The sequence below is a fragment of the Diachasmimorpha longicaudata genome, chromosome 17 (genome assembly GCF_034640455.1).
Source record: "Diachasmimorpha longicaudata isolate KC_UGA_2023 chromosome 17, iyDiaLong2, whole genome shotgun sequence".
Lineage (NCBI taxonomy): Eukaryota > Metazoa > Arthropoda > Insecta > Hymenoptera > Braconidae > Diachasmimorpha > Diachasmimorpha longicaudata.
Genome location: NC_087241.1, coordinates 3,252,078 through 3,265,501, shown reverse-complemented (window position 1 = coordinate 3,265,501; position 13,424 = coordinate 3,252,078). Strand labels below are relative to the sequence as shown.

Below are 13,424 nucleotides of genomic sequence, written 5' to 3'. Positions count from 1 at the left end.
ACATTGAAGTCTGTTCCCTCGATTTGACGTAGGAGGAGACGTCGACGTTATTGTTCTTGAGAGACAGTCGTTGTCTTCTCTCTGCATTTGGTTGGCTTTCTCGCCATTCACGTACATCAAAAGCAGGTCAATGGATCAAGGTTTCCAGTGTGTATTTCCACCTAGAAGTTCCCCATTTTACTCCGATTTCACACATCTCAGTCCTCCAGCTTCGACCTCAGGACCTAAACTTTTTCTACTTAAATGTCAAATGTGTAGTTCAGCGTCTAATAGATTACTTTCGCAATACAAATACCATTTTTTTTTTCACATGGTGGATCTGAGGCGAGAGGATACGAATGGTAAATCTGTTATGTCGTGTGCCGCACCTTGATTAGCATCACACAGCTGGTACTCGAGATTAAAGGATCAATCTGGGGTCAAGGAATCAAGTATCGCACACTAACAACTGTCATCTCTTCGATGAATGGAATTTTTCGATTATTTAAGCAATTGAATTATCGGAGATTTTGATGGAAAGATTATAAAATAGCACTAATTAATTCCACTAAAGCTCCAGGCAACGCAAAATAAGTGAAAAAAAAATTATCTCCAAAAGAAAACCGTCAAAAAAATTTGCAACAAATAGAGTCAACTTTTTTTCGCTTTCTAATTAATATAAAAAAATTAGGATTAATGCCAATGTCAATGTGAGTGATCACGTTCAGTCTGACATACACCTGGATAAATACAGGGTTTGCGAATTTTTTAAACATTTTATTTTTATTTCTATAGAATTACAAGCAAACGTCACATCGAATGGCAAATATTTCCACTCCTGGTCATCTCCACCCACTCATCCAACAATTTAAATAACTCGATATAATTTAATCCAGTTTGAGGTCGCGATTGTGTTAACGATGAGTACGTGTTTGTTTCATAACAATAAATTGCTGTGGAGAGGCTCCTCGAGGTGCCTCCCGGCATCACATGACTCTCGATACCCATTAGCTCCTCGCAAATGGTAACGACTGTTACGCAGCCAACTCGAGGTTCAAAAGGTCAGTTCCCTTCTGATGTTAATTCTCTCGTTGATCCCCTCCAACCCACCCCCACTCGTCCATTGTAGAAAGTTACAATTACACTTATTTAACAAATTGTATTTAACGCTCTGCATTGGATTATCGTTCCCAGCAGTGAATGCAATGTTTTTTTTCGTCAAATATCACTGTTTTGCGCACTAGATAACTTGATGCGGAGGTTTTTCGTGGCATTCCATGGGTCCAGGTCAGCTCTGGTGTTACGTTGGTGCGTAAAACGCACGCGAACGCGAAAAAGTCCGCAAATAAGATGTTTCCGCCTTTTTTTTTTTATTCTCTCAGGTTTATAGGGTACAATTATCTCTTTTCATTTCTAATTGTGAGACTCTTTCCACGCGGACAGGTTCATACCTCTACTTTGGTACATTGTGCAGTCGGTCATTTCGTTCCTGAGGAGAAAGAGTACATGAAAATGGAGATGAAAGAAAAACTCAATTCCCTGGGAAAATTGTAAAACATCATGGCTCGGGGTAAAACATTTCGTGGAAAAACACGACAGAATTCAATTTCGAATGAAAACTGGAGAGAATATTTCGCTGGAGCTATCAGCACAATTTTATAATTATAAACTAATTATTCAACTGTTCTATTCAACTGTTTAAAAAAAAAAATTCAGTCCTTCTTTTTTATTTATTTTCTAACAAAAAAGGAAAAGTAAAATATTCTGCATTTTTCTATATTTTTACGTGATGAGTTTCTCTCACATAAATTAAATAAACAATTCTCTATAATTTTCAATAAAATTTGAATCGATGGGTGTAAAAGTGAAGTAATCGTCACGTGAATTCTCCGATCGTTTCCCCAATTTTAACGGAATATTTTCACTTACAAAAATGGGTCCTTAAGGAGAAAAGCCCTGGGCTGAACCTTCTTCAGTCGGTCCCCATTATCGCACAGGATTTTCGCCATACTGCTCCTCCGTATTTCCCCGAGTTGTTTCACATCAAAAGCCCCCGGTGTCTTTCCATTTTCATACCAATATCTGTCACCTGTTGATCAACGACAATCAGTGAGCGACAATTCCCCCGGTAATTGCGCAATAACAAACAATAATTAATGGAATACCGAGACGAGCATTTCTGAAAGTGTGTCCCAGTAAACATAAAAAGGTCGGTCCCATCACAGCGTCCTGAACTGCAACCTCCGACAGGGCACCGGTCACAAGGTCGATATCCTCCACATTTCTTTGAATAGAGACAATCGGATATTGATTATAATGAGAGACCGGGTGAGTTGTGGGTGATTATTACCTGTAGACACGTTGTAATCTGTCGATTGTTTCCTTTGACATGGTGCCCCCGAGATCTCTGAAGGTCTTCACCTCGGGCAGTTGGCAGAATGCCCTCCAGCCAGTGTAGGAGGCCAGGCCATGATCTCTGCCTTCTTGAATCACTTGGGCGACGTAATCAACGGCGGTATCGGCGGTCTTTCCGTCGTGGAAGTATCGCTCGAGGAATATTTCGTTTAGGCTCGGGGGATAGGGCTTTCTGGAGTGCCCGGCTGAGTCAGAGGAATAGATTTTTCTATTGAAAAATAGGGAACATTTTTCGAGGACTTATGAAATAGTAGAAAAAATTATCCTTTTGGACTGTCAGAAAAAAAAGAAATTTAGGGGATGATTGAGGGTTAATTTTGAGGGTAGTGACGCTGGGTACGATTTAAGGGTTGAAAAATCATGAATTTTCAGGAAAATTCCAAATTTTTGAGCGTCATATATATAAAGAATTCCTGAATTTATTTAAATTTAACTGAATTTATTATTTTTAATTCTGTTGGGCTCCAGTTGCCAGCAAAAAAAGTATTAAAAAATGATCCAATATTCCATTAACAATGAAACATTTCGTATTGAATGCAAAATAAATCCTCAGACCCATTCCGTTACATCATCGTCGCAAAAAAATTTCTTTTCTTCCCATTTGTCATTCACGAAATGAAAAATAATCTTTTGAAAATTCGGACAATTGCACACGAGACGTTGAATGCTGCGATTTGTTCACAAATTTTGTAAGAGCCATGCAGTTCCGGGAAAGCATTCCCATAAAGTCTTTATGTAACGTAAAGAAATGGGACTCACCAGTGGCTCCAGCAATGAGTCGATCGATGGCCCCAGCCTCGTACAGCTCTTGGGGAGCATAGAAAGCCGAATACAGTGATCTTTCACCCGACTTGGCAGCCGTACTCGAGTCAACCAGGTCGAGTGTTTTAGGTGTGAGGGCGGCAATAAAGAATAGCCCAGCAGACGCCGGGGCATTGCCAACAGTGGGATCGATTCTCGAATCGTATTTCGTGAAGTAACCCAATTTCATCGGTCGTAAATTGAACCTGGGAAGGTACCGAACGATCATAACGAGCGCAACAAATTTTCGTTGCGTTAAAAAATAAAAAAAATATTGAAATTTATACTGCAACAATTTAAACAATTAATTATTGGTAAATTTGTTACCTCTCGAGATTGCTTTCGCCCAGAATTGCCGGTAGAAATTCATTATAAGTGATGTGCTGCATCTCACCGATAACAATTCTCCTCGTCTCCTGATAAATTTTCTCGTCGTCCCAGTGAGGATTTAATTTTGATAATTGTTCAGCGACTCTGTTGTGCTCCCTCAGGAACAATATGTGCATGAGAGCTATTCCAGGGTGTTCATTGATCCGAGAATCACCACTGTAGAAGCAGGGCAGAGCTTTGTTGTCGCTCCTGCAGTTTTCAGAGTTCTGCGACGCCATCGGCAGGTTTTTTCGCTGAGTGTTGAGGAGTCCGCCCTTACCGGAGCGTAGACTACTTGCTGTCTCCTCCGAGCTGCCGTAGATTGGAGACAAATCCAGGAAGGATGTTGCCTGGTTCAACTGCTGTCTGGGACCTAGTTTACATCCCTAAACATGAAAACAGGTAAATAACCATAAATTTATAAATTACCATCGAATTTCCAAAATAACTTAAGTACTAAACACTAAATAAATGATTCACATCGACAATATTTCCATAAATAAATTTAAAATATCCCAATCATTTATTTATTATCAACAAACGTTCGAAAAATGTATAATCAATTCATCATATGAAATTAATAATTAATAACTGATAATAACCAATAATAAGTGGAGTGAAAAATAAAGAAAAAAATTGCGGTTAATGTCCCTTCCACAAATCTCCCCTCCCCCCCCCACCCCCAAAAATTACCTGGACATTTCCCGGATGTACAGCGGACCTCGCATACTCCATACACCCAACGGGTGCATCAGCCCTGATGGGAAAACACTCAGGATGAAAATACTGAAAATCGACATCGCAGCATTTCAGCCTCTCACCCCCATTCAATTTCATTTTAGGGGTGTGAGCCAAGTCGTGTGCAACAAACTGTCCAAAAAGTGCTGTCATAGCCATGAGGAAAGGATGTCTGGAGTCATGACCACCCGAGTGAACAGCAGTTGACACTTGTCGAGCACTTGGTGCCATCGTTTTCGGCAAGGACACCCCATCCTGGTACTCAGGGGGGAGGATTCTGCTGTATGCCTCCAAGGCCGCACCCCAATTAGGATGCGAGGGATTATTACATCTTCCCGAGTGTGTTCTGTATGTCATGTGGGCTCTGCAGTCACTGGCACTCCTGACCATCACATTCCCCGTGTCATGACATATGCTGGGGGTCAAGGACATCGCTGGTAGCAGTGATACAGCATCCCTGGGGGACATGTGCAATGCCTCAACGAGTATAATTGCCATTGTCTCACTTCTGAGTGCGTGTCTCGATAAATTATGAGCTGCTTCAGACATATCGTGTGATGCCCCGAGGTACCACGAAGGTGAGCCGTGCTTTAACTTTGTTCTAGACATAGATATAGCGGCCTCTGTTCTATCGTATTTATCCACTGTATCGTTGGCCCGTCGGGAAAGATCCTCCAGCATTCGCGACGGCAAAAATACCGCCCCAGACAGTCGCACAAGGACTGAAAAAAGAGATATGCTGAAAAATAAAAAAAATTATCACATTGTCTTGAGATCATTATTCAAGCGGGTTCGTAAGCTAAATTACCGTGACCCACATCCCTCGATCTTTTGAATTGGGAATTTCAATATGGTGATGGTGAGGATAACTGTTTATGAAGCGCTACGGTGGTTGATGATTTTTTTCCTTTTATGGTGGGGAATTACGTCGGGATTTGGTGAATTTCTAAACGATTTTTCATATCTTTGATTTTATCTGGGGTTTTATTTTTTATGCGAAATTATATTTATGATTTCATTTTATTCTTTTTTGTTGCGTTGAAAAATAGCTGGACTGGACCCAAATCATGTATTTTGAAAATACAATTTTTTGTGATATAAAAATGATTTTACCAGAATAATTTTGGGGATAAATTATTAAACAATATTTATTAATTGTCAGGAGGATCCTATTAAACATTGAGGGGTGTTCCATTTATTTCCATTAATTGTTATTTTTTCACCCAATTACGTTGATTTCCATACAACAAGCCTGACATTTAGGACTCTTCCTGATCCTGTGACTCGACTTACGCAATTTCTATGGGAGTTCGAAGGTAATTGATCAAGTTAACGACTATCCCGTGATCGGATAAGCCGATTTTCATTCTCTATTCTTTAAAGATCGCTCAACGAGATGTGTTCATAAGTGAGATTAGCTTGGAATTCTCTATGCCGTTCCATTATTTAATCTCTTCAAGGTATATCCGTAAAAAATGAATGAAAAAAAAAAAATTGTTTGTTGTTATTCGAGGATTTTAACTATAAAATTCTGAGCAATTAAAAAAAATTTGATTGTCTAGCGAACAAGTGATCAACTAATTAATTTAAAAGCTGTTATCAAATCAAACTATCGATTAATTAAAATATTATGAATTATAAAATTTTACAATTCTCTTTTGAAAACAAGTTAGGTAATAATTAAAAAATTGCAATCTTTAACATAAATTTATACACAAATTCACGTACATTTTTAAACGTGGATGGATCGCCCCAATTAAGCGATGATAACAATAATTTTAATTGTATAGATAATCACAATTATAATGAATATAATAATTCATGGAATTCATTAGACTAGTGGGTGTTCACTAAGCGATTATTTGTTATTAAGGTCACGCTAACTTACCATTGAATATAAACAAACATTTCTAAATGTCTGATGGGGGTACTGACTTAATTGTTATTCGGTTCCTCAGCTAATTGGATAGCAGCAGCATCTGACACTTCGCGGGAAATTAATCAAGAATAAATAATACGTTTTAAAGTGCAATATGATTTTCTGTGGCACACCGGTTATGCTAGAACGCGCGACTGGTTGACTTCTGAAGGTAGAATCAGCGGCTGCATGGAACGAAAGTACACGAGCTCCTGGATTCAAATGGAGAGTGGGGTCTCACGGCAAGGGATCTTTATCGTAAGATGTCAATCGTCACATGACTGTTTTCATTCAAATGATTAAAAATGGGGATAATGCGGAACGGGAGTGTGGAAATGGCACTAGAGCAGAGGAAGGGTTTTAATCATCGCAGGTACCACACCCCATATCCATCGAATAATTCGAGCCTGATTGTGTTCATTTGAGGCACGTAACTGGTTCTGAGGGGGTAATTATATTGTAAAGCGCAATTACTGAACTTCCCGATGAAATTTTGTTGTTAAAATTTACAGAATAAAATCAGAAAGTTTTCTACACCGACTTCACGTCGGCCTCCAACGTCAAAATCACAAAAGCGTTACAAGATTTTCTCTCGAAATGTCAAGGATTTTTCTTCCCAAAAAATAATTTTTTTTGAAGACATAAATATCGCGTGTGCCGGTGATTACAATTTTTCATAGATAATTAATGAATGAATGAACAGAATAAAATACACAATAAATTTACTTATAAATAATACGTAGACTTTTCTGATTTAACAAACTGTCAAACAAAAAAAATATTCTGAGGTTTTTCGAAGTGATAATGAGAAAAAGATAAATAATTATTTCCAGTCATAATGAATGATTAGTTACAGTAATGAAATTTAAACACCTCTGAAAGGATCATAACGGAAACGAAAAATTTATGGTAATGTTCGAGAAAAGGAAGAAGATCGTTACTTTTACGCGCCACTCCTTACGCCTTCATTCACCCAACACTCGGGACAACGTGTTAGTTATTCTTTTGCATAATCTCTTGGGTAAGTGGCCAGACAGCCATAACGTTATGCTAATTGTCTGTAGATTTGGACAATGGAATCCCCCAATATCGCTGCAGACGAGAAAATATTCGAGCGAAGAGAAGAATGGTGAAGAGATTATCAATCACGTGAGTGAATACACGTACACGCTCACAAAACGAGGCACAAGCCAAAGTACCCAGATGACATTTCATTGTGGAGCCGTGGGTGGCAAGGCCACGTGTCCTACCTTCGACTTGTACCGCAGTTTCTCGGTCCAATGCTGAAGGATTCGTTCTGCGAAAAAGAGAAAAACATTTCTTCCCTTTCTCCCAGAAAAAAAATTGCCATTTTCCCTCAGCATTTTCACGAATCGCCATAAAATTATGAATTCAAGCAAATAATTAATATTTTACTTACAATTCGTAATTTTATTTCCCGACGTATTGGGAAGTTTCAATTCATAATTAAACTCATTACCCTCATTTCACCGTTTAATTATGGAAAATGATAAAAAAAATTTCATCAACTCTTTCCATGAAAAAAATTCTTATCAATTTTATTATCAATCAAACTGCTATCCCATACATCTCAAATTGTTATTAATATTCACAATAAACCTCATGTACTGACGTCATCAGTGACATCGAGAACAGCTCCGCTGTAAGCAAGATCCCAGTAATGCTCCACCTGGTGTTTTTTAAAGTGTTCCCGAGCCATTTTCTCAATGGGACAAACTTTGAATTTAATATCACCAAAGTGACGTTGCTTACTGGTACCCCGCCACACTAGAACGCACTTGTTGGGCACGTCATTGCCATCATTGTCCTTAACGATATCTTCCTCCCATTTTATTCGAACTGTCATCAGTCTGTGGTACTTCATCAACTGCTTCGCACCGCCCTCGACAACAACAACGTTGCAGTCTCTGAATAACATGACACAGCCGGTGAGGTAGAGCTGCTTGGCATTGGTCTCCACTTTGTACTTCTTCGACGCGTTGTTCAATAAATCTCGTATTCTGTAATTAAAACATTAGTTTGACTGATTTTCTGCGCAAAATTTAAAGGATCTCCGAAGACTCACCTATAAACAGCCACATGAACCCCCAAGGAAGTGTCCTCCTTAAGTTTCCTCGCCTTTTTTTCCCTCCTCTGATCAGCAGTAAGCCTCCTCGCAGCATTTGCATCCTCATGAGCCTTCAGCCTCTTCGCCATCTGCTGCCTGACATGTGCCTCAATCTTCGTTGGATCTTGGACCGCCTCGTTCCCCAATACCCTCATCAAATTTGAAATTCTGAGTTTGGGTTCTGGTGGGGGTTCAAGACCAAGACGAATTTTCTCCTGCTCCTCCTTCCAGGCCTCCCGGCGATTCTGCCTCCTGAGCTTCTTCCTCTCCTTCTTGGTGAGAAAAACAGGCATGTAAGCTGGCCTCAGTGGATCTGTCGGTGGTCTCATCTGGGTCGGATGCTCCACGAGATTTGTTATTGTTGCTGTCTTGATCTGCACTGATTCATCATCACTTGGGTAACCATTCGTGAGTATCACCGAGTCCCACCACTCGACATTGGGCACATCCTCGTTGAGAGCTTCGGTTTTTGGTGCTATCAGGGCTAATTTTGTTGCTGAACTTATTCCAGTTTTTCTCGCTATCTGACTTATCTCGTTCTGGAGCTTCTCCAACTGGGCCTTCATTCGTATTCTGTCAGCTTGTTGCTGGAATTTTCCGGGCTCGTGAAATTTTAAAGCCCTTTTACTACGAGCAGCTGCCTTCACACCAATTCTCGTATCGAAAAAGTGAGTGTCCTGAATCTCCTCAGGACCCTTTGAGTCCTGAAGCTGTGCTTTGAATTCCTCTCGCTTCTTCGCACGAATATTGGCCTTCAGGGTTGGTACCACTTGGGTCAGTTGGACCTCTTTACCTGTTATGTCCACCGTTCGACCTGATTCGTCCAGGATCAGGGGCGTTGGTTTGTCGGGGACACTCACGTTGTTCAGGAGGCCTGAACTCAGTTTGTTTTTTATCTGCGCGTGCAGGGCGGCCAATTTTCGCGCTTTGTCTGAGTCAGTTTTGCTCAGCAAACCCTGGGTGTACATTGAACTTGCCAGAGGAACGGTGTCTCGGGACTTCGGGGGCTGCATTGGAGAGTTATCGTCCTGTTTCAGGGAACGAAGCGCTCGTTTTCTTTCTTCTATTTCTCGTTGGGCATTCAGCATCATTTGTTTTATCTGAAAGTCGAAGTTTTGTAGGAGAATTTATTACTGTTTCAACTTTCAACTTATCACCGTAATTTGGAACATCCGATTGCCATTTTTTATTTAAAAAAATACCTTGTCTGGTGATAATGTGCTGCCAGAGTTTCCATTCTCTGGTTCGTCTGCGATTTTCGATTTTTTCGCATCTCTGTCTTTCTCCTTGTCCTCCGTATGGGACCGTTTTTTACTCTTCTGGAGTGCTTTCACGTCCTCGTACATGGTGAACACTTTATCGGTGAGTTTCATCGCCTTTTTATCCTCCAACAGCGCTGACAATTTATCTGCAAAATTGCGAAGGATGTTAAGAACATTTCAGCGATGGTAAGAACAATTATTGTGACTGACTGACAGACAGCAGCAGATAACAACCAGAACTGTTCATTTTTTTAGGTTTGAAGCTTTGATTGGGCGGTATTTTTGACAGAAAACAGATAGAAGATCAATTAATAATCGAATAAAAATCATGAGGCACAAAAGTTGATGAATAATTGGCGAAACTTCGTGCGAATAACTATTTATATTCATGTGGGATAATTGAGGGTGAAGGGGGATTCATTCATGATCGTTAGGGCTCAGAAGGAAATCAAATACAGATTATGATGATTTATTTTACGAACCTGCGGTTTTACGTTTGTCATATCCAGAAACAATACAATTGACAGCAGTGGTAACAATGGCAGGTTCAGCGAACCCCAGAAATTTATGCACAGCCTTCTCAATTTCTGGCTTCATTTCATCAATCTCTTTTCTCGTCAAGTACGACATTTTAAATCCACAAATATTATTTATGTACAATTAATTTGATAAGTTGATTTTATAAAATTAGTAAAACCTTTTGCTATTTCCTATCATAACCCCAACAGGAGTTGAGGTTAAACGACTGATACGTAGCTGCTCCGAGAGCTTTTTCAAGTCCAAACTTGATCACAATCAATGGTTTGATTATCAATTCACTTTTTGTGCACAACAATTGACAATTATTAGTGAAGTTTTCATATTTCATACGAATGATTGTTCGGTCTTAGAGTGCACTCGTTTGGCTCACAATTACGTTTGATGTGCGGTTGAGGTTATGTTCCTGAGTTGTCGGGTAGTGAGGTGTTCTCTTGACCGGCAGTGTTTTATTCTTTTGTAAATAAATAATTGAACAAGATCAATATAAGTTTGCTCAGCAGATAAGTAACAATTGATATTTGGCAATAGCATCAAGCCATGTCGATAAAAAATCGTTGGGAGTTCAATAATTTAATTGTTTAATTATTGGCTAGTGGACAATGTGGCACCGGGGGGGGGATCACTACATATGTTGGATTTGTCAAGGGGCGGGGGGACTCCCCCCTGAAAAATGCCACGACGGTGGCGTACAACATTAAAGGCTTAACGACGCACATGAGTTTGACTTTCTTTATAATTTTGTTTATGGTCGATCTTGCAACAAGTATTGACCTCTGTGTGCCACAGGGGAAACACTCATTGCCACAGGGTAAATAAACAAACTAATGAAACAAATAAAATTTTATGTTATTCGTGGAGCATTCCCTGAATTTAAACAATTTGGAAAACTACAACGCATTTGATTCGAAAAATTATATGAGTCGCAATATCATCAATTATACTAATTATTCATTAATGTTCTTGATTGAAATAATTTTTTTTTCGTCGGATAAAAAAGTCGGTGGGTTGAACAAAAACTCTTCTTAATATCTTTATTTATTATAATTTTTTATCTAATGATTAAAACACACACACCGACAATTCAATTGAATGAATTTTCCTACTATTTTTCATTTCAAACTTCACTAAAAAATTTTAGATAATTTAACAATTTCGTTGAAAATTATAATAAATATCTGAACTCCAGATACGTCCTATATTAAAGGTTTTTTTCTATAGACGTCGATTCAAAATGATGATCAGAAGTTCGAACCTGTCTTCGACCTTTCGACGATCCCCTCAAATAGGTCACGATGCCAAGGACCTTCATACAAATCCTCTTACCACACAAAGTTTTTTGTCTCATGCCCTCTGCGACAATCCTACGTCCTTCCCCTCAGGATTACTCCAGCTCCGGACCTCGGGGCATTAAACAATGGCAGCAGAATAAAAAGTAAAAAAAATCGTCAAGAGCCCATCAAAGATTCGCGAGTTACGACCTGAAATGGGAAATTTCACAACAAATCCATTGACAAGTCGAGTACGTCTCGCGAATCACATTGTTCTCCGGTCGAGTGGCTCCACATTTTCCCTCTTCCCCGGGGGCAATTCTCAGCACGTGGTCCCCCTGCCCTTCTTCCTGGAATAAAAAATATCTTTGCGTTTTTATTCATCGAGGCAAAAATACTCGATAAGGTAACGGGAAATAAACACAACTGGAGGAAGGAGAAGGAGTAGAAACGGTGGTGGTGGATAACGCAAGGCGAAAAGCCTCAGTCCTAAACATTCTTCTCACTTTCACTTCACTCATCTCGGTGGGCTCAATGCCTCCGCGGATCTTTCGATTATAGTCGCCTTCATTCTCACATGATACAATGACATTAAACCGTGTCACGTGGCTGTTCGCGATCATCTGTACTGTCTGGGGACGAGGGGATTCTGTGAGTACAGCACAAGTGAATTAAACTATTCTGGCAAAGGGTCTAGACCAAAATTTCTGCGCTAAAAATTTTTTATTTCCCTTAATCATTTTTTTTAATTCGCGAAAGGTACTATTCGTCGGCGAATAATACGAAACAAGTGCTTACAACAAGTTTGGGAGTAATATCTTCGAATCTAAGAGAGATAGCGAAATTTTTGTGATAACATTTCTTATAGTACTCAATTTACTGCATAAAAAATGTTCACACAAAAATTTCGCTACCTTCCTTCGATTTCGAGATATTCATCAAAAGGTAGTCAATGGTCTAGTGATTTATCTGCTCTTACCAGTTCGCGAATCGAAGTCCAGTCCCAGTAGAATAATTTTTCCGATCTCCAACTCCCTGTGTAAGTTCCCTCAACAATTCCAGGATTCACCAGCCCCCGACGTGTTCTCCTGCCGAGGAAGGGGCACAGGATTTTACGCCGACATCGACTCCAACTGCGAAGTGTACCACACCTGCGACAATCATGGCAATAAATTCACGTACTACTGCCCAAAAGAGACAAAGTTCTGCCAAGAGACTCTTGTCTGCGACCACGCGCACCTGGTAAACTGTCAGAAGGCGGAAAAATTAATTTCCCAAGTTCCTCAAGGAGATAAAAATGACAAAGTGTCGGGTTTCGGTGGTTCCAGCACACTTTCCCGGTCCTTCCGAATATCTCCGGAGCCCTCGGTGTTCCTCCAGGCGCCCACCGAGGACTCCAAGAAGTCGACGACATTCACGATGAGTTCAACGGTTTTTCTACGAAGCTCGATTACGAAAAAGGGCGATAAAAGTCGGCCCAATTTTGTCCCGACGAGTGAACCATCTGTTCAGTTCAAATCTCGAGATGCGAATGAGTTTGTGCGCGAGGAAAAGCCCAGAAATCTGAGGTTCGAGGGGAAGACGACGAGCACGACGAAACCGTTTTTCCCACAAAAGAGTAATTATCCTCAAGGCGAGGCTGCGAGGTCCATTCATAATCCAGTGGATGGAGTTCATCGCACGGTAGCTGGTGCAATCACGAGTACAGCAAGAACAACTGCTGGAACCGAGTTTCCCATTCCCTCTCTTAATATTGAACCGTCCGGATTTAATGGGAACGAGGAGGATCCTTACTATCCAAAAAGCACTAGTACGGAAATTTATTATCCCCTGGAGAGAGAAAAAGTCAAGCCACTGGGATTTTTAGCAACCGAGAGACCTTTTGCGAATAGCGCTCGCATTAAAATTCCAGATGTTCTGCCCGATTTGAATAGTATCGATGATCTTGTCGATAGGAGGAAAATTCTGTATATTCCCAGGACGAAGGGACTTTGATCGTAGGATAT

At 40.1% G+C, this 13,424-nt stretch overlaps 3 protein-coding genes across 4 annotated transcripts; 1 reads left to right on the top strand and 2 right to left on the bottom strand.

Annotated features, from left to right (window-relative positions):
• Positions 1 to 741: 741 nt before the first annotated feature.
• LOC135170355 (peroxidasin homolog pxn-2-like) lies at positions 742 to 6,457 on the bottom strand. Its single transcript, XM_064136094.1, has 8 exons — positions 6,191 to 6,457; positions 4,258 to 5,041; positions 3,523 to 3,950; positions 3,154 to 3,401; positions 2,330 to 2,579; positions 2,145 to 2,263; positions 1,909 to 2,068; positions 742 to 1,468 (listed from the first exon to the last, which is right to left on the bottom strand). The coding sequence occupies exons 1-8, from the start codon at positions 6,208 to 6,210 to the stop codon at positions 1,393 to 1,395; spliced, it is 2,085 nt and encodes a 694-aa protein (XP_063992164.1). The 5' UTR covers positions 6,211 to 6,457; the 3' UTR covers positions 742 to 1,392.
• A 1,295-nt stretch (positions 6,458 to 7,752) lies between these two features.
• Positions 7,753 to 10,659, bottom strand: LOC135170389 (U4/U6 small nuclear ribonucleoprotein Prp3). 2 transcript variants are annotated; one of them, XM_064136161.1, is made up of 5 exons: positions 10,308 to 10,659; positions 10,093 to 10,218; positions 9,551 to 9,756; positions 8,307 to 9,448; positions 7,753 to 8,241 (listed from the first exon to the last, which is right to left on the bottom strand). In XM_064136161.1, exons 2-5 carry the CDS (start codon positions 10,205 to 10,207, stop codon positions 7,842 to 7,844), a joined length of 1,863 nt encoding a protein of 620 aa, XP_063992231.1. In that variant the 5' UTR covers positions 10,208 to 10,218; positions 10,308 to 10,659; the 3' UTR covers positions 7,753 to 7,841. The 2 variants fall into 2 exon arrangements, with proteins under 2 accessions (XP_063992231.1, XP_063992230.1); XM_064136160.1 differs by having other exon boundaries at positions 10,093 to 10,659.
• A 1,049-nt stretch (positions 10,660 to 11,708) lies between these two features.
• On the top strand, positions 11,709 to 13,413 carry LOC135170574 (uncharacterized). The gene is made up of 2 exons (XM_064136538.1): positions 11,709 to 12,069; positions 12,481 to 13,413. The coding sequence occupies exons 1-2, from the start codon at positions 12,004 to 12,006 to the stop codon at positions 13,411 to 13,413; spliced, it is 999 nt and encodes a 332-aa protein (XP_063992608.1). The 5' UTR covers positions 11,709 to 12,003.
• Positions 13,414 to 13,424: the final 11 nt, after the last annotated feature.